This window comes from Talpa europaea (genome assembly GCF_964194135.1).
Source record: "Talpa europaea genome assembly, chromosome: 3".
Lineage (NCBI taxonomy): Eukaryota > Metazoa > Chordata > Mammalia > Eulipotyphla > Talpidae > Talpa > Talpa europaea.
In genome coordinates this window covers 143810698-143835768 of record NC_140069.1, presented here as the reverse complement: position 1 = coordinate 143835768, position 25071 = coordinate 143810698, and the positions used below count along the sequence as shown (strand labels likewise).

Sequence of the window (25071 nt, the reverse complement as noted above, 5' to 3'; positions counted from 1 at the left end):
GATGCTGCGCCCGGGGAGAGGCTGTTGGCGACCTGGACGCGGAGCGCGGACACTGGACTGAAGAGAAAGGCGTCATGGGGGATGGCGCCCAACATCGCCCAGGTGAAGGAGTGATGGGGCAGAGCCAGCGGCGAGAAGAAGGAAGGACTCACGGGAAGACCCCTGAGAAGGAGTTTCTAAGGGGACAGGGGCACCACTCACCCCTCTCGGGCTCCTTGCCCTTGCGCCTTCCATCATGAGGGCACCAAGGGCAGAGAAGGCAAGTGAGTGGCGCCCCAGAGACCTTCTCCCCGACCCAAGGCCCAGGCCCGGCTGGCCAGCCCCCCGCCACCTGCTGTGTGCGGCTCTGACCAGCCTCCTGCCGGCCCCTCCCGCCCCACCCCCTCCGGGATTTGCTTCATGGGCTGAGCATTTCCTCGCCAGGTGCTCCTTTCCTTGGCTGCTGCTTATCAGCCCATCTACAACCCCCACCTCACCCTTATCACGCCTTCCATCTCCTTGCACTGGAAGTCCCAAGCCTTCAGAGGCCATTACCACCCCACACTGGCCCCAACCTCCAGCAAAGCAGAACAATGTCCCCCAAGGTGACCCTCCCATGTCCCAGCCTGCATCTCCCCACGGCCCCGGGAGAGCAGGGCTCCTCCTGGTCTCAGAAGCTCTGTCCTCCAGAGGTTGTTTTGGCCATCTTCATCTCTCGAGAAACTCCATCTTACAGCAAAAGAATGGGGGGGGGGTCCCTGCTTCTGAAGAGCCCCCTCCCACTGGGCCAGATCTCAGTGTCTCTCCACCCAAGTCTTACATCTTTCTAGGCAGAAGGTTCCAAGAAGCCACAGTCTGTCATGCGGTTTGGAGCTAAGTTTCTACTCACCAGCCGGTTCCAGCCTGCCGCCCACCCTGGTCATCACCCGCTCTCCCTCCTGTCTCCTGCAGAAAGCAGATGCCCCTACCCTCTCCCTGTCTGCCCCATCTGTCTTCGAAGGGCTTCAACTCAATGCTGTGTCTAGGCTTTTGGACAGTTGGGGAGATAAATGGAAGCTGTCAGAATAAAATAACTCCAGGCTGCCTTAATTTCCCGCTCATTCTTCTGCTGGCTCATTCCCAGGGGGGCTTCCAAGCATGGCTTTCCACATCCTGCACCTCTGTTCGGTCCCTAGCTTCCTACCTGGGGATCTCCTTTCTCGGGGGCTCCAAGGAGCTGCAGGGAAGAGAAATCAGTGCGGGGGTCCTGAGGAGAGAGGTTGAGGACAGCCTCTGAGATGGGGCTGCAGGGTTGAGGGCAGAGCTGATTACGACTCAGAGAAGCAGCAGGATGGCGGGGGGTTGGAGCCCAGGAAGGAGACACAGCAGTTGTGAGCTTTTGGGGTCAGGCTCACAACGACAGTTACTCCCTGCATCACCTCCCTGATGTATATCAAGGCTGAGCACCAGCATTCAACCCAGGAGGCCCTGACTGCAAAGCAGAGAGGGGTTCCCCTTCCTTCTCTCCTGCACCCCACTAACCCTTACCTTGTTTGTGGGACACCTTTCAAGCTCTACCCTCACTCCCCTCCCCAGCTTCCTCTGCCCCACCCCCCCAACTGCCTGCACAGTCCCCTCCCTTGGCAGGCTCCAGGTCGGGACTGAGACCCTAGAAAGAGCTCCTCCTCTGCAGGTAAGTGGCTGCCACTGTCCTGGCAGGGAGCAGCCCCTCGGGGCAAGTGCACGCTCCCCTCAGCATACACACAGACACACACAGCCCGGTACCCACCCCCACACACCCCACAGCGACAAGCCGCACCCTGCACACAGGTCACAAGGAGATACTCTCACTCTCAGTCGGACCGCAAACAGACCCCGCCCCCTCCGAGCTGCTTCTGAGTCCTGGACCTGCTCCTTTCACCACATTCCATAACCTGCCAGTGCCTGGAAGGAGACGACATGGGGGCTCCTCCGTGCAAGGCCAAGGGGCCCTGGCTGCAGCTCCAGAGACTGCTGACCGCCTGGCTGGCCCGAGAGCAAGACTGGGACCAGCACCTGGATGAGGTCCACATGCTACAGCAGAAGAGGTAGGGCCCAGCCACTGCATCCCGCCTGGTCCCCGCATTCTTGGCACCCAGAATCCAGCACCTGGCACTGGAAGGGACTCTTCCCTCCTAACCTTCCAGTTACAAAACCCCAGGTGCCCCTCTTTGTGTGGAATGCATTGGACTCAGGGAGCCCTGACTGGAGATGGGCGCAGGCACAGAATGGTACCAAGTCTCTCGCCTGTCTGCTTGATAGAAGGGGGGATCAGGGGCCCCAAATGGACCAGAGAGAAGAAGCCAGGGTGTGCGGGGGTGGAGACAGGCAGGTGGGGAGCAAGCTGCTGGGAAAGGAATGAAGTCTTGTGGGTTTTAGAAGCTGTTGGTGGGAGAAAGAAGAATCACCCTCAGCACAAAGGGAAGCTGACTGATAACGGGGAGCAGAGCTTGGTTTGGGGTGACACCTGAGGAGGGAAGCCCCGGGGATATTGGGGAATCCTCACTTCAGTTCCTCCATCTTCTGTTGAGTGTGTCCTGTGTATAGGGAGTGCGAGAAAGGAGGCTCCAGTTGGAGAAGGCCCAGGCCTGCCCGCGGGATACCTCTGCTCATGGGCAGTGGGCGCCCCCAGAGCATCACATCCTGGCTGACCCCCAAGTCCAGGCAGTGGAGAAGCGGCTGAGGCAGGGACTCCTCCTGAAGGCAGGCCTTTTCCTTGGACTGTTTTAGGGGACTTGTCTCCTATGTGAGAACTGCCTGGGCAGATCGGGGGTTCAGCTGGGGCTGGCTGCAAGGCAGGAGGCTGCCAGAGCCCCGGCTTCGGAGCAGTCCTGTGCTTGATTTCATGCGCCACTGTCATCATATGGAAAGTCTCAGTAGCTTTTGAGCAATAATTTTGAACGAGGGGCTCTGCATTTTCACTTTGCACTGGGCCTCCACAATTGTGCAGTTCACCCTGGGTGCAGTCTGAGTCTTCATTCTGGAAAGACTCTTGCTGGCTTGCCCACCCCCATCCCAGGCCCCCGCAGTGAGACCTGTGACCTCCCACATCCCTCCCAATTTTAGGATAGGACTAAGGCCAGGAGGTGGGGGTGAGAGAGGAGAGCCTGTCCTGGGCTGGGGGCCTGGTGTGCCAAGGTGCCCCACTGCTGGTCTCGCCTGAGACCCCCTCCCTAAAGGGCTCTGCCTTCAGAGCGAAAGTGTCTTAATTTAAATAAAACTTATCTCTCCTGCCCCCTCCTATGAGGTCATTAGAAGAGAGGAGAAATAGGGGTGCCGGGGGCACATGACGGGAATGTCAGCCCTTCATCTCTCCCTCATGACCCTCAACCTGACGCGGCCCTGTGCTCGCCTGCGGAGCCACGCACCCTTGCCCAGGAGGGTCGGCTTTCTCTCACTGGGGTCATCCAGCTTGGGGGCCCGTTAACCCCCAGAGGAACTGTAGGAAAGGTATTCTCCTGCTCTAAGGGCTCGGTTCCCAGAGAAAGCAGAGAAAAGAACCCCCCAGCACACGCACGCGCACACACATGCACGCACACACAGAACACTGCATGTCTAAACAGCCCAGAGTCCTAAGTTAAAGCCCAGTCATGCCACAAGTCTCCCTCTGAACAGCTGTGGTCTGTCCCCAAATTCCCCTTGGCTAAGGAGCCGGTTCAGCCGGCCTGAGAGCAGGGATGAAAATCTCAGTAGAATTTTCCTCTGTTCACCTGCCCGACTCCTCAGGTTCCTGAACCTTTCACTCAGCAGAGGCTAGTTCAACCAGGCTTGATGGCCTCCTCTCGGGACCACCCATTGCACACCCCAGCCCACCTCCCTCGGTGTGCTGCAGGCTGTTGAGCCCCCACCCAGCTGAGCCACGCTCCCCGCCTTGCTAAGAGCTTGCTGGAAGCCTGAGGCAGACGGGACCTCTGCTGGATTCCAGGACACGGCGCTTCCCAAGCACACGGGGCGTGACTCGCGTCTGTCCCGGCCAGGGGACGGCTCCCGTCTCTGCCCGCAGCCTCTCTGACACGCTGTCTCTACCTGCTCCTGTTCCCTCTCAGTATTCGAGAGTCTCCACTGCTCCGTGCGGCCAAGGACAATGACCTGTGTGTCCTGAAGAAGCTTCTGCTTGACCGAACCTGTGACTTTCGGCAGAGAGGTGGGCTGAGCATTTAACTGGGAGAGAGGGCAGGAGCGCCTGCCTCAGGCCCCAGGCCCCAGGGCGTCTGCACAGGGCCACGGGCGTCCCTGCAGGGACTCTGGGAGGAGCTGATGCCCCATCTCCTCCACTCCAGGGGCCCTGGGGGAGACGGCCCTGTACATCGCCGCGCTCTACGACAACCTGGAGGCCGCCCTGGTGCTGATGGAGGCGGCCCCGCAGCTCGTCAAGGAGCCCACCACGTGCGAGCCATTTGTAGGTGAGGCGCCCGCAATGAAGGCAAGTTGGGACAGACGCGGGAGGGCGGATGGCCTCTCTCACGGCGTGTGCGGAGGCGGGATGGGGAAGGTCTCCCTTGAGATGCCCAAGTCTGGTCTTGGTGTTCAGCTCTCACGACTTCCACGAGTCATTTGTTATTTCCTTCCCAACCATCCCATGCTCGCCGAAGACACAAGTCGATTTCCTGCTCAGGGACCCTAGAGTGCCCACATATACACCCCCTGCCCCCCAGCCGAGAGGAAGCGGACAACCTGAGGGACCACCTGAGCCCATGCTGCTGGGCCCCGGGCAGAAACCAACTCACGGGTCACGCAGGGACCCCCTCCTGCAAGCCAGGGGGATGTTGTGTCCCTGAGAGAATGGGGGACGGAGCCCTGACGAGGGTCTCTCGGGCCAGGCCAGACCGCCCTGCACATAGCCATTGTGAACCAGAATGTGAACTTGGTGCGAGCCCTGCTCGCCCACGGGGCCAGCGTCTCCGCCAGAGCCACGGGCTTGGCCTTCCACTACAGCCCCCGCAACCTCATCTACTTCGGTGAGCGCCAGGCCCAGGGCTGGGGGCAGAGGGGGGCTCCACGCCTGGGAGGATGGGAAAGGCCTGGGGTCAGCCCACACAAGGGTGAAGGCCAGAGGCCAGAGCCCCCCTCCCCACCAACCCCCGTCCCTGCCTCTGGGAGGAGGCCAGCCCTGGGGTCTGCCCTGGGGTCCTGGCTCTCAGGCCATGGCCCCTCGTCCCCCAGGGGAGCACCCTCTGTCCTTTGCTGCCTGCGTGGGCAACGAGGAGATTGTGCGGCTGCTCATCGAGCACGGAGCTGACATCCGCGCCCAGGATGCCCTGGGTGAGGCTGCGGTGGGGGAGGGCCGGGGGCTAGGGAGGGTGGGGCCAGCAGCCTGGGCCTGGGGAGCCCCCTGTGGGTTTCAGGGACCTCAGGCCCATGGTCACGTGCCCCCGCGCCCCCCAGGAAACACGGTGCTGCACCTCCTCATCCTCCAACCCAACAAGACCTTCGCCTGCCAGATGTACAGCCTGTTGCTGTCCTATGACGGGCGCGGGGACCACCTGCAGTCCCTGGAGCTGGTGCCCAACCACCAGGGCCTCACCCCCTTCAAGCTGGCCGGGGTGGAGGGCAACACCGTGGTGAGTGGCCACCCCCCTCCTGGGCCTGCTGACGACCCTTCTCAAATTCACCCAAAGGGTGGGGGACCCTTACTTCCTGCTCCCCTAAGATTCTCAGCCTTGAGAATCACTGACTTAGGAGGATTTGGGAGCCCAGCTGTAGACTATCTGTTCTGGTAATCCAAAGTTCTTCCCCCTTTGCCCATTCCTTTCTTTCAGATCTTTATAGAGTCTGTGGAGGGAAAGATAATGATGTGTGTGTGTGCGGGGGGGGGGAGGTGTAGGAGGAGGTTTATATAAATAGAGCTCGCTAATCACAGAATGTCCTTCAGCCCCAATGTGGGTAGCAACCCTCTTCAGGGGGGTGTCCCTGACCAGCCCCTCACATATGACCATCCCACTCAGCGCTGTGTTCTCCCAGATGTTCCAGCACCTGATGCAGAGGCGGAAGCACATCCAGTGGACTTACGGGCCACTGACCTCCACGCTCTACGACCTCACGGAGATCGACTCTTGGGGAGAGGAGGTGTCCTTTCTAGAACTCGTGGTCTCCTCCAAGAAGCGGGAGGTATGATGATGCAGAGAGTCAGGGGCTGCTAGGGGTCTGGGCATAGCCTCCCCATCTACTGAGATCCTGGGTTTGTAATAGATGGAGATGAAGACAGACCCCTGGGGGCTTTGGGAGAAAAGCCCAATGTATACCCCTTTCCTCACTATGTTATCCCTCTGCTTAACCCTAGTCTCTTCGGCTGACCTCACTCATACTAACATTTTAGTGAGGAACTCTCCATATAGAAGTTTCTAGTAACCATCCAATCATCCACCCAGCCATCCATCCACCCATTTAACATACTGAGCACCTGCTAGACAAGGAACTCAGAATATGGAAATAAATAAAACACAGTTCCTGTCCATCAACTTTCCCCACTTCCAGTCCCTTGACACTGTGCTCTGCAGTGTCTGCCAACTTGAGGTTGAGTTGACCTGTCTCGGATGCGTAGGAGAAGATGTCTCAGAGGAAGTGCTTGAGCTGGGTCTCCAAGGTGTAGCTGGGAATCACGGGGCAAGGAGGAGAAAGAGTTTGCCAGAGGGAAGAACCCACAGATCAGGCAGACAGCACTGAATTGAAGGGAAAGAAAACTTGCGAAGACTGTGGGAGAGAGAAAAATGCTCTCAGCTTTCAGGAACCTCCAAAGGAGCGGCAAGGTATCATGTCTGCCCTTTATCTGCCCACGACAATTTCCCAGAAGCTCCTAGAGAGCCATTAAACTCAGACTATAGGTAGTTTGATGACTGGAAGAAATTGATCCAGTGACTTCCTCAGAAAGTATGGCTGGAAGTAGACGTTTGAGCAGGATTTCTTAGGAATGAGAGCAGACCGTCTGTGTGGCTATTGCTCCCAGCAAACCTTAGCTCTGATGCAGTTAGCTCCCAACATTCGCCTACAGACTTATTCTTTCTTGGTTCAAGTCCTTTTCTGTTCCATCAGAATTCCTCTCTACCGCTGTCTCCCTCAATGCTTGTTCTTTGTTCCACCAGAAGACCAAGACTCCTATGTTATGGCAACAACAGACTCCCTGGCTGGAGCACTTTCAACTTCCTGCTCTCGCAGGCATCTGCCCACTGCCTGCTGTCCTTCGCCTTCCTTCTGGGGCCCGTGGAAAAGATACTCTTCTTGCTGCTGGTTCATCCTTCCAGTGTGTTTTTGAATTTGTCCTTTTCTACTTTCTTAGATGCCTCATCCCACCCTCTCTCATTTGTATCTTTACCTCTCACCAACCCATCTGGCTTTGACTATGGCCACATCGAGCTACCTGTGGCCTCTGCTGCTGCTCTCTAGTGCACAGTTCTAGAAGAAAACTTTTTTCCTTGCGTGAAACTCCCAGTTGCCTCCATGGCATTTGGAAAAGAAATTCAAACTTCCTACCCTAACATTCATGCCGTAGAATGATCTAGCCCTCATCTGCTTTACCCAGTACACCTCCTGCCCACCATACCCCCCACAGGTACCCCAAACCACACCCACCTGCAAATGACTGCAAGTGTCTCCCTGCCCTGGCAACTGCTGCTTTATCTCAAAATGAGCTTCCCTTACCCTCCCTCCACGCAGCTACCCCTGCTTCTTGATGGTGCCCTAGTGTCTCGTGTTTACTTCTGTAATAGTTAGCCTGCAGCACCGGGGCTGGGCCATGGCAGAGATGTGCTAGTGGTCTGTAAGGACATGGCTGACTGGATGAACGATGCTTATGCAGCTTATGGCGCCCCGCGCCCCCACTCTGCCAGTCACACCGAGCTTCTCTCCTCCATGGCAGGCACGCGAGATCCTGGAGCAGACCCCAGTGAAACAGCTGGTGAGCTTCAAGTGGAACAAATACGGGCGCCCGTACTTCTGCACCCTGGGGGCCCTGTATGTGCTCTATATGGTCTGCTTCACCATGTGCTGCGTCTACCGTCCCCTCAAGTTCCGGCACGACAACCACACTGATCCCAGAGATAACACCATCCTCCAGCAGAAGCTACTCCAGGTGACTTCTCTGGAGTGGGCAAAGAGGGGCGGAAGCATGGGTATCCGAGGGGAAGATTACAGCCATTCTGGAAAGATTCCACTTGCTGGACTCCTGTAGCTGCAGGCTCCTTACCACCCAGATAGCAAGTAGACATGAGATAAGGGGAAGAGGCTTGACCAGAGAGATGTGGCTTTTCTCATGAACTTTGGAAGAATGCTTGGCATGAGGGACACCATACATTTGTGAGATTCCTTGTAGTTTACCAAGCAGTCCAGTCCTTTATGGTGTGAACTTCTAAGGGAAACCCCATGAGAGTAAAGGGAGGATAGTCAGGTTCCAAGTTCGTTTCTGGTGTGTGAGGGCAACACAGACAGCCCTTCCGGCCTGCCTTCTCTGCTGTGTACTGTCAACACCAGGGCAGTAGCGATGTTGTGGCAGCTGTCTGCCCACCTGTCCCACAGCCTGCAGAAGGGCGTCCGGGTTGGGTGGCAGGGTCAAGTAAATAATCTCTGAGGTCATTTTTCTTCTTTTGGTGGTGTCCTTCAAGGACCTGGACCACATTCGTGGTGTCCTTCAAGGACCTGGCTGGATCAAGTGGGTGGTTGAAGGCTCGCAGTAGAGTTAAGAGTCAGCTGTTGAGGGAGCAAACTTAGTTTCTGTTGTAGAATGAGTCCATTTGGACAAGTACTTCTGAGCATATATGGCAAATATAGCTACATTGTTTTGGCTGGTTGTCCAAGGTAACCAAAAGTTTTGTCCCAGTGACCTGAAAAATAACAGAAAATAGATGTGGGCATGTGCGCAGAAAGCCAGAAACAGAGTAAGAATTTTGCCAGGCAAGCAGGAGCGAGGCGACTGGAGATTTGTGCTCCATCTCTGCAGGATGGGGCAGCTACCAGGATAACTCAGTCTGGACTAGGAAAAGGGGTGATTTGATGAGCTGCCTGCCTTGTCAAAGAGCAAAAAGTCCGGGCCATGTAGACCAAAGACAGTGGTATGAGCAGAGAAAGAACAGGGCAAGGAGCCAGACTGAACCCCAAGGTAGGTCCAACGCACCACGCATCTCTGCTTCCCAGAGGACACGCAGTATGCTCGTGTCTGCAGGGATCCATCAACCAAGTAGGGGTGGCTGGCAAGTCTGAGTCTGGGGGCTGCCATGTCAGAGCTACAAGGGAGTCTGGGGGAGAGGATCCATGCAACCCAAACTGGACATGGTGGGGAAGCCAGGTTCCGGGGGTGACTTGAAATCCTGCCCAGTTTATATGGACAGGAAGGAATTGGGGTGCCAAGACTTTCACAGCCTTTCGGGCTACATTTCCTCAGATGTGTTCTCTCCTAACCTTTCTCTGTGTCCCACTTACTTGAGGATTTCCTGGATTTGTAATGTGGATAGTTCTGGCCAAAAAGTTGGTGGTACTGAGCCTTTGGTTACCAGTAAGTCTCCTTACGTGCCTCTTTCTCTCGGGGGCAGGACCAGCTCTGTCCAAACACTGTCCTCTGACCCAGAGAGTCTAAATTATCTTTAAAAGATCCCTTCCTCTTGCCTCAGGACTAAGTGAAGCATATGTATAGCCAAGTGTACATACCCACCTTTTATTTCTCCCCTATTCCTTCATCCTACCAAGTCAGTATTTTTGCACCTTCACCTTCCACTTAGATAAAAGCCACTTTGACCCAGAGAAAACTCTTAACTTTCAAATATTCTTTTCCTTGTGGGGGAAGGTGGCGGGATGGTGGCTGCGAGGACTGGGTAGTGAAGAACACCAGTGAAAAAGCCCTCTTCTTTGATGTTACCCCGAAAGCTCAGTCCTGAGTGTAAAGAGCTGTTCTGTGTACTCAGTAGAAGATCCATTTGATTAGATCATGAGCTCCCAAACTCATCAGAGTGATTTGAAAGATTCTGCTTCCATGATGCACCAGATTCATTAAATACTAGTAAATGCTCTCTTTTTTTCTAATTTTTTATTTTTATTTCTTTAAATATCATTTTATATAATTTTTACATCATTTTTCATTTTTACACAATGTCTGCATTTTCATCTTGGTTATAGTCCCCATACAATTCCCACCCCCCTTATTTTGACCCTAATCCCCCCTTCTTCTCTCCCCCCCATAGTGTGTCTCTGGTTTATAGCTGCTTGTTGATTTTGATTTTTCCTTTATTGCAACTAGTCTTTTTCCTGGTACCTTATTTAGGTTTCCTAAATTCCTGCTATGAGTGAGACCATCCAGTATTTTTCTTTTTCTTTCTGGCTTATTTCGCTGAGTGGTCACCAGGGCCCATGAGAACAGCACACAGCACTGATTCAGGACAGTTGACATGAAAGAAAATAAAAACATTTATTTATATGAGCTGATAACAAGTGCAGACAGAAGTGGGGATGGAGGTCCTTTGCCTCTGTACAGCTTTGGAGCTGTCCCGATGGACTTTTTCATGCTAAGATGCCCCACAATCAGCCATAAAAGTTAACCTTTTCCAGGGTTTCCCAAGAACTCTAATAATTAATGACAGTGAGTTCATATCTCTACTCTGTGTCTACCTGGTAGAGGCAGAGCAACAGGAAGGTAGCACTAGTTCTCATAGGTTTCCAGGGAAGCAGAAGGTTCAAAGTCTGGGAGTTCAGCATCTTGGATTTAGTTCTAACTCCCAAACCAAACAGCTGTCTGACCTTGGGTCGATCCTAGCTATTGCTCGAGCAGTGTTTTTTAACTGATACTACTCATTAGGGACATGGGGAGCTGGAAAAACACTGATTCCTGAGCTGTGCCACACCTAATAAGTCAGAATGTCAGAAAACATCTGGAGCTGAGGACTGGACACTGGCACTTTTAAGAAATCCTTGAAGTGAGTCTCAGAGATGTTCATCCAGGATGGAGAACAACTTGCTCTTCCCTCTAAGATGTAGTCAGTTCCAAGTTCCTAATTTAAGCCAATCACTCTGCTCATTCAGATTCCTCACTGTTCAGCAAGAAGGCATTGATTCCACATCATCAGTTTTTCTTTGTTTCTGGAAGAAAATTTTTTCAACCGTTCCTCTGTTCTTTCCCTAGAAGTATTTCACTAATCCCCTCATTAAATAAGTAATTGTGGAGAACCTAGGAGAGCCCAGACATTGTCTTAAATTGCTGGAAATTCAACAAGGTCTAAGCAAAGCACAGCTGATCTCTGCCCTTTGGGAGTTTACTGGCTAGTTTATATGAATTAAGTGACTGGATGTTTCATTGCAATCTGTGGTTGTTACAATTTATGTGATTTTTTTCCTACAATAAGAAAAAGAACAGAGTGCTGAGAGAGCATGTAACAGGGGTGCAGGCACTATGAAAGGTGAGAGAGGGCTCCCCTGGGAATAGACCTGAGCTAGGATCTGTGGATAAGTGGAAGGTAAAAGATGAGTTATAGGCAGAAAGAATGCATGTACAAAGGTCCTGGGGCAGGACGGACCTCACCATTATCTAAGAATTAAAAGCAGTCTGGCTAGAGTACTGGGAGCTGGAACAGGGGCTTCCAGCTGAGGTTGTCCAGGCAGATCCTTCCCAAATCAGATAAGCCCTTGCAGGCCATCTGAGGCTTTTACTCTTTATCCTAAAGGTGATAAGAAATTCAAAAGGCCACAAACACGGGAGGGACTTGGCAAAGTCCCTTTTGTAAGATGGAGAACAGATCTGAGGGAACCAAGGAGGTTGTGGGAAGAGAAGTTAAGAGGCTATTACAGTGCAGCAAGCAAGAGTGAATAGTGGGTTGCCTAGGGGTGTGGTGGGGTGCAAGCATAGGGGTTAGCATCAGGAGACTTGCTGAAGGCAAAGTGTCATCACTTTGCAGTGGGTTGGATGCAGAGTGAGTGAGATACCTGTGGCAGGAAAGACTCAGAGATTCCCGTTCATTTTATTTTTTATTTTTTTAATATTTATTTATTTATACAAGAACTGGGGTACAGGCCAGATGTGCAGGAGGGTGAGAGGATTCACCAGAGACAGAGCGGGGAACAGAACAGGCAGACTGACAAAATACACTGCTGAGGGGAGCAGCGGGCGGGACAGGAGAGGTCTGCTCGCCATGTGGGTTGCTCTGAGGCCAGCGGGGATTGAACCGGCACTGCAGAGGCCGTGGACAGCTTCACAGCGCCCTGCTCAACCGCCTGTGCCACCAGGGAGGCCCTCCCGTTCATTTTAAATGACACACTTTCCAGTTGATTCTGATGGGCAGCCTGGTGAGGAGGAACCTGTGTGGTTAGGGGATCGCTCTTCATTACCAGCTGGCAGGACTTTTTCTTGGGAATGTCCTTCCTTTGTAAGCCTGAGATTTGGGGCCTCAAGAGGGTCTTTTCCAAGACCTGTTCTTGGTGCCTCCCACTCCTTGCCCAAGGGCAGGGGGGTGTCTATGCCCCCTGTCCTCCCCAGCAGCAGCCCCCCAGCTCTGCTCTTCCCACCCCGTCAGGTCATTCCCTTCAAGGCAGGGAGCTCAGCCAGCTGGTAAGTGGCAGCAATCCCACCAGGTCAGCGAAGCATGAATGGCCAGTCTCCACAGGGATTTGGTTGCTGACAGCTCCTGAAATGCCCAGCCATGTGATGAGGTAAAGAATGACAGTCATCCCGGGAAGACATTTAGTTTGAAAGGGGTGGGCAGGAATAAGTATTTTCACAGCACTTTATTAGCCAGGCCTGCTTGGGTGACCTTGAACGTGGGGTCTGGAAACCCCCTTTCGTGTTTGCCAGTTCCCCCTCTTTCTCCTTTCTGCCACTCCCAGATCATACTCTGTCTACTCCTCCCTGCTCCCGCCCCACCCTTCCCCTTTCTTGCTTGTTAATGGAACACCTGCTATCTTCTTCACTGCGGGTGAAAAGCAGGAGGAAGACGCCCCGCTCTCGGGAGCGCTAGGGTTCCTGGCAACACATGGTGTCCCGGGAGTTGTGCAGGGCAGGGGTGGTCAGCAGAAAGCAACACCCATTTCTACAGGACACCTAAGCTGGGCGTGGAGGTGCGGAAAAGGAGACCCAGAAGGAAGAAGGTGAAGTAGGGAAATGGGGTGGCGGCATTCGAAGGAAGAGAGGAGCCAAGTCCTGGAAAGCCTGGCTTAAGGGTGGTGCACCCTGGCCATTCCCTGTGGCCGGGTCTCAGAGAGAGTGGGGACCTGGGGGCAGGAACTCAACCAGCAAGCGCCGCGTACATCACCTGCTGTGCATCTGGGTCTTATTTTTCCTTCTCTTCTAATGAAAAGAATTAATAAGCGTGATTCAAAAGTCAAATGGCAGGTGTAGTGAAGACAGCGAGGGCGTCTTATTCCCTGGAGGCAGCCAGTTTTGACCTCTCTCTCTGCCTCGCCTTTGTTGTTACCTCCATACTACTGAAAATAAGCCTCTGTCTGTCTTTGTCAATTAACTATTACCTACTGAATTCTGTGATAAGGATTTAAAGAACACTCCCTCTTCATTTTTAGTCTGAAGACTGGGAGCTGGGAAAGGTATTAAACAGAGAAGTCCCATGTGTTGGCATTAGCATTTTTGCATTTTAGACCAGTGCAGAGGCGTGGGGGCATGGGCTAAAAGAGGGGCATGGATGCAGGGGAACCTGGGTAATAGATGTGTGGGTGTGCATCAAGGCAGCCTTGCTGGAGACTGAGTGAAGGGGAGCATTGGAGAGAGAATTGGGAGACCGGAAGGACAGGCCCTCCAGAATGAAGTGTGTCTGCTAATTTACTTTGCCAAACATAAACTTGACCCCAAAACCTTTGCATAATGAGCACAACTCTAGAATGCGGTGGGTCAGCCTCTTAATAGAGACAGAAAATCTTGAGCATAATCCCCAGAGAACAAAATTCAGAAATATTCATTAGCAATTTGAGTTTAGGGTTAAGTTCCAGAGCTATGAGGGTGGTTACTTAGGGGGTGGTTCTTATGATCAGTCCAAGAGATGAGAAAAAGTCATTTGTTAAAATTGAGTGTCCCTGTCTGGTTTTTAAAATACTAAAATCATTCTCAACTTTGAAAAGAATGGCTGTTCCAAAGCAAGAGCCACCAGCGAAACACTAGAATTCTCCTTAAAATTAAAAGAAAAGCGAAAGGTCACAAGAGCCCAATACTGCCATTATTTTTTTTTGATTTTATATAGGTACAGTTGGCAAATAACCTTGTAAGATATTTATACATCTCAGTGATTTGCTACCCTATGCATTGTGAGAGGATTCTCACCAGCTAGCTAATTAACACATGACCTCAATATTTATCTTTTTTTGTGTGTGTGTAAACAATTAAGGTCCACTATCTTAGCAAATTCTACTTATATAATATGGTGTTTCCAACTTTGATCACCATATTAATCAATAGATCCCAGACTTTATTTATCTTAAACTGAAAGTTTATACACTTCCTAGTTTACGCACATTTCTTCCCACACCCCAGCCCCTGGTAATTACTATTCTACTCTCTCTCTTCACTATTCTGTTCCTAAGACCGACTTATCTTTATAGATTCCAGACACGAGCGATACCATGCAGTATTTGTCTTTCGCTGTCTGGCTTATCTCACTTAGCATAATGCCCGCTACATCTGTCTATGCCGTCACGATTGGCAGAATTTCCTTCTTTTCTGACTGATTAATATTCTATCGTATATACACAGTTGGGGCTTTTGCTGTTAGTGGTGGGAACTACCATTATTTCTATTACAACACATAGAGCATCTTTTGTTTTCCAGAAAGAGCGAGAACAGTTAAAAGCAAACAAAATAAAGCAAAACAAAACAGATGTAAATTCTGCACAAAGGTTTTTGGCGGGGGCGGGGGGGGGGGAGCAGCAAGGAAGGGGGCTCTGGGGAGACCATGTCCCCCTGAAGCCTAGGACAGAGTGGAGGAGGCTGCTACTGGAGGGCAGTCAAGGAACCCAGATGGAGTGGAAGCAAAAATTTGGGGTCATTTACTCACTGGTGAAGCTATGCAGGGGAGCTCCCACTTGTAACAAAATCTGTAGGACAAGCCGAGGGGTGCGGTGAGAGGAAGCCCTCGAAGGAGGTCTGGTGACACAAACTGTCCCCAACATTCTCCACTAGGGAATTGTACCTTTTTATCCTTCGAGGGAGCAACTGGTGCCACTCTCCGCTTGTCCTCTAGGGGTGCTCTGATCCCCAAAACTCTCCTGTCCAAACCTGTGCCCACATCATTTTCTTTTTAATTGAGCCAAGGAAGTTGGTGGCAGATTTCCAGACATACTCAGCCAAAAAACAAAGTTTTAAAAATAATTTTTAAGAAATTGTACAGGCCAGGCACATAGTTGCGTCTCTGTGCTCTCTACAGTCAATGTAATCTTATTTCTGTAGGTAACACATTTACTATTTATCCTATTACTGCCGCATTCTCAAGTGAAATTCGAATGACTTACGATGAGAGAGAGGTGGTATAGGAAGGGTAAGATAAAGGGAAAGAACAAGATCCATGAATTGAATTTCAGGATGGAGGAGCAGAGATTCAGCGAGAGTTGCTAGCATAGAGGACAAAAAGGAGCTCTGAGTTTCCTCAGGAGCAAGACAACAGGGAAGCTGCCCAAAAATGATAAAGGGAAAACTTCAATTTTTCAAGAAAGATCAGTGTCAGAGAAGTTGACAGAACTTGATTCTTGGAACAACAACAGCAGAAACATGACTGAAACTCATCCCAGATTGTTAAATCATATTGTTCACAGGCCCCAGCACTTTCCTGATCCCTTCCAATCCCATGTGATGACCTGAAACTTCCACCATCGTTGAGAAGTCTTGCCTCATTTCTCTTACTGGTCATATCCTTGACTTCTCCTGGGATGATTCAAGCTCTGAGCAGCCTTACGTTCTTGGGGGTGCTCCTTTAGGCCATAGATCGCCACCCAACACATGGTATCTCTGTCTCTTTCAAAGACTCTTTTCTCACTGGACCCACCAGCACAGTCCTGTGTGGCCTGCGGAGGAACACTTGGGGTTCCAGTTTATTAGCAGAGCAGAGATGACTAGCGTTCTTCATGCCTAATGAGAGGTCACCTCCTCCCTGACTTACATCATCCACTTTCCCACTCTCCCCAGGGACTCTCAACTCTTGTCTTAGGCACATCTCTTCAGAAATAGAACCTTGAGTACAGAGTTCCCAAAGCCTAACAGATACTTGAATGTTTTGAAATTATGTTTGCAATTTCATGTGGGAATTGTGTACAGATGAACACAGTTGTCTGGGAAGAGGGTCCATAATCTTTGTGATATTCTCAGAGGATTCATAAATTCAAAAAAATTCAGGATTGTGATTCCTGAAATCTCTCACTACCTCTGGGTAGAGTTGCAGACCTTTCGCTCCCAAGTCATATTACAGAAGGAGGATGGTCTTATCTTCTTGACCGTGGGCCACACCTTCTCATTTATTGTTCAGAACTAAAACCCATCCAGGAGCTCTAGCCCTTTCTGCCCTTTTGTCTATTGCAAACTCATAATAAGCCACAAGGAATGTATCTATTGTGCTTCATAGCTCATAGAGTACATCCAAATCCACCATCTAATTTAACTTCCACAGGAACCTTAGGAGGTAGCCTTTCTAGTCTCCAATTTACAAATAAGAAATGTCAAGCTCAGGGAGGTTTAGTGACTGATTCAGGGTTTTGTAGAGCCTATAGGTGCTGTATATCCATACTGTGATATGCTGATGGTCTGTTCTACCTGCTGGGGACCACAATGAGATCAGCATGTATGTGCTGATGTGCTAGTTGAGAGCGCAAGTCATTGGCATATGTAACACATATTAAGCCTGGAATTCATAGACAAAGATCCTGATCACAGAGTTAGCCACGTGCCAAATGCCATGGTGCTAGGGCGATGGTGATTGGGGAGATCTCTTCCAAGGTAGCTTTTAGTTGCTTTAGAGCATTGCCCCACTGGACTTGAATCTCAGCTCATCAGAAAGCTCTTCTCATCCTGAATTCCTCCCCCTCTCGCTGTAGGAAGCCTATGTGACTCAGCAGGATAAGTTCCGACTGGTGGGGGAGCTGGTGACAGTCATTGGGGCAGTGGTCATCTTGCTCCTAGAGGTAAGGTACGGGGTGGGGGGTCCATCCACCTGAATCCCCGGCTGAGCTGCTGTCTACATTGTCTTTTTGTTTTACCTCTTTCCAGATCCCTGACATCTTCAGGGTTGGGGCCTCTCGCTATTTCGGACAGACTGTCCTCGGGGGACCGTTCCACGTCATCATGTGAGTGTCCTTCCCTCTCCTCTGTCCTCCCTCACCAGAATTGTTCCAGGTCTCCATTCTGCATCTGTCTGAGACACAGAACTCAGGTAACCCTCCTCCAGAGAGTTCTCTCCAGTAGACATGTATGTGGGATTTAGAAGTAAAAATCAAGTGTGTGGTGCCACGCAAGGCATCACCATGGTGGGGGAAACCTAGAATATCTCCAGCCCTCCTCTCACTCCTTGCTCCTAATCCCCCAGCATCACCTATGCCTTCCTGGTGCTGGTGACCATGGTGATGCGACTGGCCGACATGAATGGGGAGGTCATGCCCATATCCATCGCCCTGGTGCTGGGCTGGTGCAGTGTTATGTACTTTGCTCGAGGATTCCAGATGCTGGGTCCCTTCACCATCATGATCCAGAAGGTGGGTGCTAGCCCCCCATCTTCCTCTGGCTTCAGCCACATGACCTTCCCAGACAGATGGAGGGAGTGGGAGCAAAAGGGAAAATGAACTGGTGGGACACTGGGCATCTCCCCAATTGCTGCTGAGATACTGGTGGAGAAAGGATCGTCCCAGCTCCCTCCCCTTCTCTGTCTCCTGTAGATGATTTTTGGAGACCTAATGCGTTTCTGCTGGCTGATGGCTGTGGTTATCCTGGGCTTTGCCTCAGGTAAGAGCACTACAGCCTCCTCCACTAGATCATCAGATCCAGTTTTCCAGAATGTTCCCTCTCACTTTTGCTCTCAGTTTTCATTTCCACTCCCCTTTGCTTTTTTTTTTTAATCCCGTGGTAGAATGTGAGTCAAGAAGCACACCCACATCCATAGATCAGAGCCACTCAGCCTGCCTAGAAGGCAGCCCCATGTGCTCGGAATTTCTGGGTCAAGAGCACTCGTGTTGACTAACTGCTGCAAGATCTTTAAAGCAGAGATTGAAAAAGGGCTTTGGAGAGAGAGACTTTAAACAGGAAAGACTGGCCAGTTGTGGAGCTCAGAAAACTAGGTAGGCAAACAGAGGTAGCATGGTAATTAACTCTTTTATGTCTACACTTCAGAAGGAGTAACATAGCGCACTCAGTAGCACGTATCATGCTATTTTTTCCTGCCATTTAAAGTTGAGAGAAAAGGACATAATTTGAAAAAGGATGTACAGGAAATGCATTTGCAGAGTTTGAAGAAAAAGGGAGGACAAGAGAAGAAGTGCTGTGCAGAGCTGGGGAAAGAAGGGCAAATAGGGACTTGGTTAAGACCCAAGGGCTTCTGGCAGAGAGCCAGGAGGAGAGACAGGAACCTAGCAAAAAATAACAGGAAGAGCCAGAGGGAGGGATCAGGGGTGAATAAGTAGAAGAAAGTCCTTAGGGAAAGGTGGAAAGAGTAAGGAAGAGCAAAAAGCTGAAACTCGTCTTCCAGACTTCCATGGCTGCAGCTGCCCGTTCATGGCAAGGGGGTGTCCTAGGCAGTATTTGAAAACCCCCAACTCTAAAACACCATGGCTAGTACAAAGGATGCCACTCCAGGCCTTGGGGATGGATCCCTGTTTGTTGGGCATTCCCATCCACGTGAACCCCAAAATGGGCACCAACACTTGAACTGGGTGAGGCTAAAATCGTGGCAGGATGCCTGTTTTGCTCACTAAGCAGGTCCTCAGATAACGTCATTTTGTTGTAACATTGAGGAGAAAAAAAAAAAAAACAGTTGGGGATGATGTTGAATAACAGATGTTATTGGAAGACCTGGTTTCATTCAATGCTGTTTCACTTAAAGTCTCTATTTCCAAAAATGACATTGGCTGAGGACTTAATTCTAGCCTCAGGTACCCATTTTTCCACCCTCTACCCCATCCGCATCTCTACATAGACAGCTTACAAATGGACCCTTGGTATTTACTTTTTTCTTTAGTACGTAAGAAGGCAGTGTTTTGGTATAGACTCCCTTTCTGCTCTTGAGATCATCTTGTTTACATTTCAGTTCCCCATACAGAGGGGTTCTAATGCTGTAACTAGTGCCCATTATCAACCAGTAGGCTGCACACTGAGGAGGGAAATCCTTTCCAGGATGGTCCAAGTTCACTCAGGGAATCTCAGAGTGATGGATGATTGTTTAGAGGCTGTCGGTATTTTTTAAAAGATGTTTTTCTTTTACCTTTTCACATGCACAGTTCTTTAAAATTGTTGGAAATTAAAGATTTCATGCATTCTTGTAACAACTTGTCTTAAATATTTGGTTTCATAAAATGCAAAATTCAGTTAGGTGATAGATGATAGGTAGGTAGATAGATAGATAGATAGATAGATAGATAGATAGATAGATAGGCAGATAGATTTGTTTTTTGCTAAATGACTGAGCTTTACCATTATCCAGAGTGATGAACTTGGTCAGAAGACAGACATCATAGAATTAGCCAGGTACGAGGTGAAATAATGTGTTTTCCTAACAATAAGCAATGTAGAACATAGTTATATGTGTCTGTCTTCTTTGGTGAAATGTCTATTTAAATCCTCTGCCCATTTTTTAATTGGGTTGTATTTTTATTATTGTTGAGTTATTTATGTGTGTGGGGGTGTGTGTATATGTGACTTCCATGTACATTCACACATCTACATTATGGGTAAGTGTATGTGTGGGTGTGTCAACGTACGAAGATCAACAGTGGAGCAGAATAAATGCTAACCAGGATGCTGATGATACCTCCCTGTTTTCCCATCTCCATGGCTTCGTGCTGGGCGGAGCAGCATTCTATATCATTTTCCAGACTGAGAATCCAGTCAATCTGGGCCATTTCTACGATTACCCCATGTCCCTGTTCAGCACCTTCGAGCTTTTCCTCACCATCATTGACGGACCTGCCAACTACGATGTGGACCTGCCCTTCATGTATGGCATTGTCTACTTTGCCTTCGCCATCATCGCCACGCTGCTCATGCTCAACCTATTCATTGCCATGATGGGCGACACCCACTGGCGGGTGGCCCACGAACAGGATGAGCTCTGGAGGGCTCAGGTGAGTTTATTACTGTGAGTCTGGCAAAGAGACAGAGGATGGAGAGAAAAATCAAAGTGGTATATGTCACAGTAATCAACTCTTAGGAGAGTCACAGAGCAGCTCAGTGAGGCCATCACCCCAGGGACATTCAAATAGATGAAGGGAACAGAAGGAGGGAAAATGGTAGGCTGGGGTAGGATCAACACCCACGATCTGATCGCCAGGGAATGTTGGTCTAGGAGTCATCCATGAATCCAGTGGGAACTAGACATCATCTTGTTCTCTTTTAATTGAAGTAACATTAGTTTACAATATTGTGTACATTACATTTTCTTAACACACCTACTGCCGAATGTCCAGTCACCCTCTGTCACTAACCAGTCCTCCCCTTTTACCATTCCCTCCTACTTTCCTTCTCCTCTGATAACCACCATTCTGTTGCAAGAGTCTAAAGGATTGTTTGGGTTTTCTTTATGTCCCACATGCATGGAATCATACAGTATTTGTGTTTCTCCTGATTTATTTCACTTACCCTAATCCCCTCATGTCCATCCACATTGTTGCAAATGGCAAGATTTCATCTTTTTATGGTTGAATAATATTCCTCTGTGTGTGTGTGTGTATGTGTGTGTGTGATCCTCTTTGCTCACTCCTCCATCTTTGGGTACTTAGGCAGTTTCCATATCTTGGGTATTGTGAATAGTACTGCATTGAACAGAGGGGTGCCTATGTTTGTTTGAATTGTGTTTTCATTTTCTTCAAGTGACTACCCAGAAGTGGGACCACTGGGTCATATGGTGGTTCTATTTTTAATTTCTTGAGGAACCTCCATGCTGTTTTCCATAATGGCTGCACTGACTCGCTTTCCCACCAAGGGCAGACGAGGGTTCCTTTTTCTTTGCATTCTTGCCAATGTGAATTATTGCTTGACTTTTTGATGATAACCATTCTAGCATGCATGAGGTGAAATCACACTGTAGTTTTGACTTGCATTTTCCTTATATAAATAAAGTAGAATAATCTTTGCATGTATCTACTGTCCACCTGCACATCTTTGGTGAGATGTCTTTTTACATCCTCTGCCCATTTTCTAACTGGATTGCTGGTTTTTTTGTTGTTGTTTATATATTTTTTGATATTAATACTTTTCTGATATATGGTTTATAAATATCTTTCCACACTAAGTAGGATGCCTTTTGTTTCAATGATGGTTTGTTTTGCTGTGCAGAAGCTTTTTAGTTTGATGAAATCCCATTTGTCTATATTCTCCATGGTCTCTTTCTGTTGGAGGTTGACTCCTGACTGACAACACTAGAACCAATATCAAGGAGTTTTTCCTATTTTTTTATCTGTGTTTTATGGTTTCAGGTCTTATAATCAAATCTTTAATCCATTTTTAGTTGATTTTAGTGTATGATATAAGCTAGTGCCTCGTTTTATTCTTTTACCTGTGGCTGTCCGTGTTTCCCAACACCATTTATTGAAAAGGCTTTCTCTCCATTGCATGCTTTTGGCTCCTTTGTCATAAATTAGTTGCCCATGTATGTGTGTTTTTTTTCCTGGGCTTTCAATTTTATTTCATTGATCTGTGTGCTTGTTTTTATTCCAGCAACATACTATTTTGATTAGTTCAGTTTTGTAGCATAGTTTGAAGTCAGGGAGCATGGTACCTCCATTTTTGTGTTTTTTTTCTCAGCATTGTTTTGGCTTTTTGAGGTCTTTTGTGGTTCCATAAAAGTCTTAGAATTTTTTGTTCTATTTCTGTAAAGAATCACAATAGGGATTGCATTGAATTTGTGTATTGCTTTAGGTAAAATGGGCATTTGAACACCATTGTTTCTTCAGTCCATGAGCAGAGTATTTTCCGTTTCTTTGTGTCTTCAGTTTCTTTCAGTACTGTTTTATAGTTTTCAGATCCTCGCTCCCTTGGTTAAATTTATTCCTAGGGCTTTTGTTTTTAATATTTCTGCTGAGATCATGAATGGATTATTATTTTCCTCATTTCTCTTTCTTTTAATTCATTGTTTGCATATAAAAATGCAGCAGATTCTTGTATATTGCTTTTGTAGACTGCAACTTTACTTCATTTATTATTTCTAATATTTTTGGTAGCATCCTTAGGGCTTTCTAAGTATATTGCCATGTCATCTGTATATGGTGGAAATTGTGTTGTTCTTAAATGGTCTAGTTTTTAATTTGGACCTTACCTTCTAGTTGCTGCTACAATTCCATGTTTCTCCTTCATCTTTTCTTTGTATTATCATGGACTAATATAATTTTAGATAGAAGTGCTTTTAGTGGTCTTCTAGTTGAACTCCTGATGAACATACAATAATTTATTGGTCAGAAGGCCACAAGTATCTTCTTTAATGCTGATTAGGACCTTATTCTGTGGACTAGGGTAGTGATTAATAGGAGGGGGCGTTTTTCATAGGTTGAAAGCTTTTACTATTAGGAAGGTCTGTGTTCCTTAAGGTAAAACTATTTTTCTATAATTCCATTCTTTGGCCTGTCTTTTCCTCCTAACCCAGCTCTTCCACGAGTACCATTCAAATATCAAGTATTGCCTCAAACTTTTCATTCATTTTATAATAATATTTAGCACCTGCTGTGTGGTAAAAACTGTCCAGGAGCAGGGGACACAAGTTAGACACAACAGATGCAGCCCTGGAGCCTACAGTCTGATTGGGTAGATAGACATTAAACTAATGACTTTGTAGCAAGTTGTACAAGGACAGTAGTACAAGTGTCACAGAGAAGAAGAAGATGCTAAGAAGAGGCACTTTAAGTACTTGATTCTTACACATAAATGTAGGATCTTATATTTATGTTTTCTTGAATTTCACAGTGTTGGTTTTTGACCAGCATTCCAGCCAGGTGACATCATTTTCTATTACTTCTGTTACCTCGCACATTACACATCCCTTCCTGTTTTGTGTTATGGGCATGTTTGATAAGCTTGTTTTCTATGTTTCATCTAAGTAATTAATGAGAGCTGGGCAAAGAACAGAGCAGATGACATGCCTCTAGCATATCCCCTGCCAAGTTTTCTGTCATTAACCCATCCATTTCTTAAGACATGAATATCTAATTTGCTGCAAATTCCCTAACCTATAGTCTCATCATTCCATCCCCAAATCAGAGAGATTCTATTTAATTCCTTTATCACATCAAGATAATTGGTCTATGGCTTTATTCTGAAAAGGAAATGAGATTAGTTTAGAGTGACTCATTTTCGATGAGTCTGAATAGGAATTTAAAGATCACCTTTTTAATCAAAATACTCATAAAATATATTCTGTTTCCTTTTATGCGGAATGATGAGTTAAAGCAGAGAGTGTGGTGGCTTGCCCAGGCCAGGGGATGGACCAGGGGCTGTCATCTCCACTGACCTCTGGTGTCTTTGTCCCACAGGGTCTTTTCCGTTCCCTCTGTCGTGGTCTTGGTGTTCTCGGAACCTCGCGCATCTCTCAGAGCCCTTCTCTACCTCTCCTCTTCTTCCAGGTGGTGGCCACCACAGTGATGCTAGAAAGGAAGATGCCTCGCTTCCTGTGGCCTCGGTCAGGGATCTGTGGGTGCGAGTATGGCCTGGGGGACCGCTGGTTCCTGCGGTGAGTACCAGTGAATGGGGGTGAGCTGTAAAAGCAAGTGCTGAGATCCTGGGAACAGGTGTGACCAGTTCCACAGTCAGGGTCTTGAGACCCCAAATTGTCCCTAAAGGAGACATCATCAGTCTGTAAAGTGAGACTGCGTTCTCCTGTTGGGGAAGGAGAGTGGAGCCCAAGTGGGGAGGAAAAGCAGCGCTCATACCTGCTTGCCAGGCTGTGTAGACAGCAGGGCAGTAATGTGTGAAAAGTTATGTGTCTGAGTCCATGCTCAGATGTGGCCATGGGTTACCTAATGTGTTCAGGTCTTGTTCCCATCTGATCGCCATTTCTGTCTATTCATGCCTCAAAGCTCCTTCATCTATTACCCTCAAGTCCTGACCTTGCTCTCATCTCATTCATGTCCTGAACTGTATCTCCTCATCCTTGTGAAACATTTATCTTTTACTTGATTCTAATTTCTCTTTCATTCTCATTGATGTTCACCCCACCATCACACACACACACACACACACACGTGCACACACACACGTACACACACACACACACACGTACACACACACACACACACCTTACTGCCTTCTAAATACCTCTCTGGTGTGTGTCGCAGTTCACCCTCCATTCTACTCCACTCCGCTCACTTGATGCTAGACACTCTTCTTGCCTCAATTCTGGTCTCTTCCTCCCCAATTCCTCTTGATCCTGTGCCCAACCTGTGCCCCATTCACCTCTGCTCCTCCCCACCCAACTGAGTCCTTTCCCTTTCTTCCCTCTTCAGAGTTGAGAACCACCATGACCAGAATTCTTTCAAAGTGCTTCGCTACGTGGAAGCTTTCAAGAACTCAGATAAGGAGGATGGACAAGAGCATCTTTTTGAGAAACAACCTTCTTTGCTTGAAAGTGGGGTTCTAGCCAGAACCTACCCGGTCCTCCCGACCCCTTCTTTGTCCCGCACCACCTCCCACAGCAGCAACAGTCACCGGGGCTGGGAGATCATTCGTCGCAACACCCTGGGACACTTGAATACTGGATTAGACGTCGGTGAAGGAGACGGAGAAGAGAAGGTCTACCATATATAGTTAGGAGCACTGCTGTTCTTGACGTGATTCCAGGTGGGCCTGGAGTGGTGGGGGGGCAGAGGGAGACACTTGCCTATGCAAGTAGGTAGCATTCATGCCTGTGACTCATGAGAGGGTGTGGACAGAGTAATTCTTAAAGGCCTGGACACATCAACATTTCTGAGATGGGAAGTGGCCGTCTGTTGTCT

At 48.9% G+C, this 25071-nt stretch overlaps 1 protein-coding gene across 1 annotated transcript; it reads left to right on the top strand.

Annotated features, from left to right (window-relative positions):
• Window positions 1-1917: 1917 nt before the first annotated feature.
• LOC311168053 (transient receptor potential cation channel subfamily V member 5-like) lies at window positions 1918-24883 on the top strand (the record flags this gene model as incomplete). The annotated part of the gene is made up of 15 exons (XM_084229339.1): window positions 1918-2045; window positions 4044-4141; window positions 4278-4400; window positions 4818-4955; window positions 5161-5259; window positions 5383-5558; window positions 5959-6105; window positions 7850-8062; window positions 16987-17073; window positions 17159-17235; window positions 17475-17640; window positions 17821-17887; window positions 19949-20217; window positions 23704-23810; window positions 24583-24883. The coding sequence occupies 15 exons, from the start codon at window positions 1918-1920 to the stop codon at window positions 24881-24883; spliced, it is 2196 nt and encodes a 731-aa protein (XP_084085465.1).
• Between the last annotated feature and the right edge of the window lie 188 nt (window positions 24884-25071).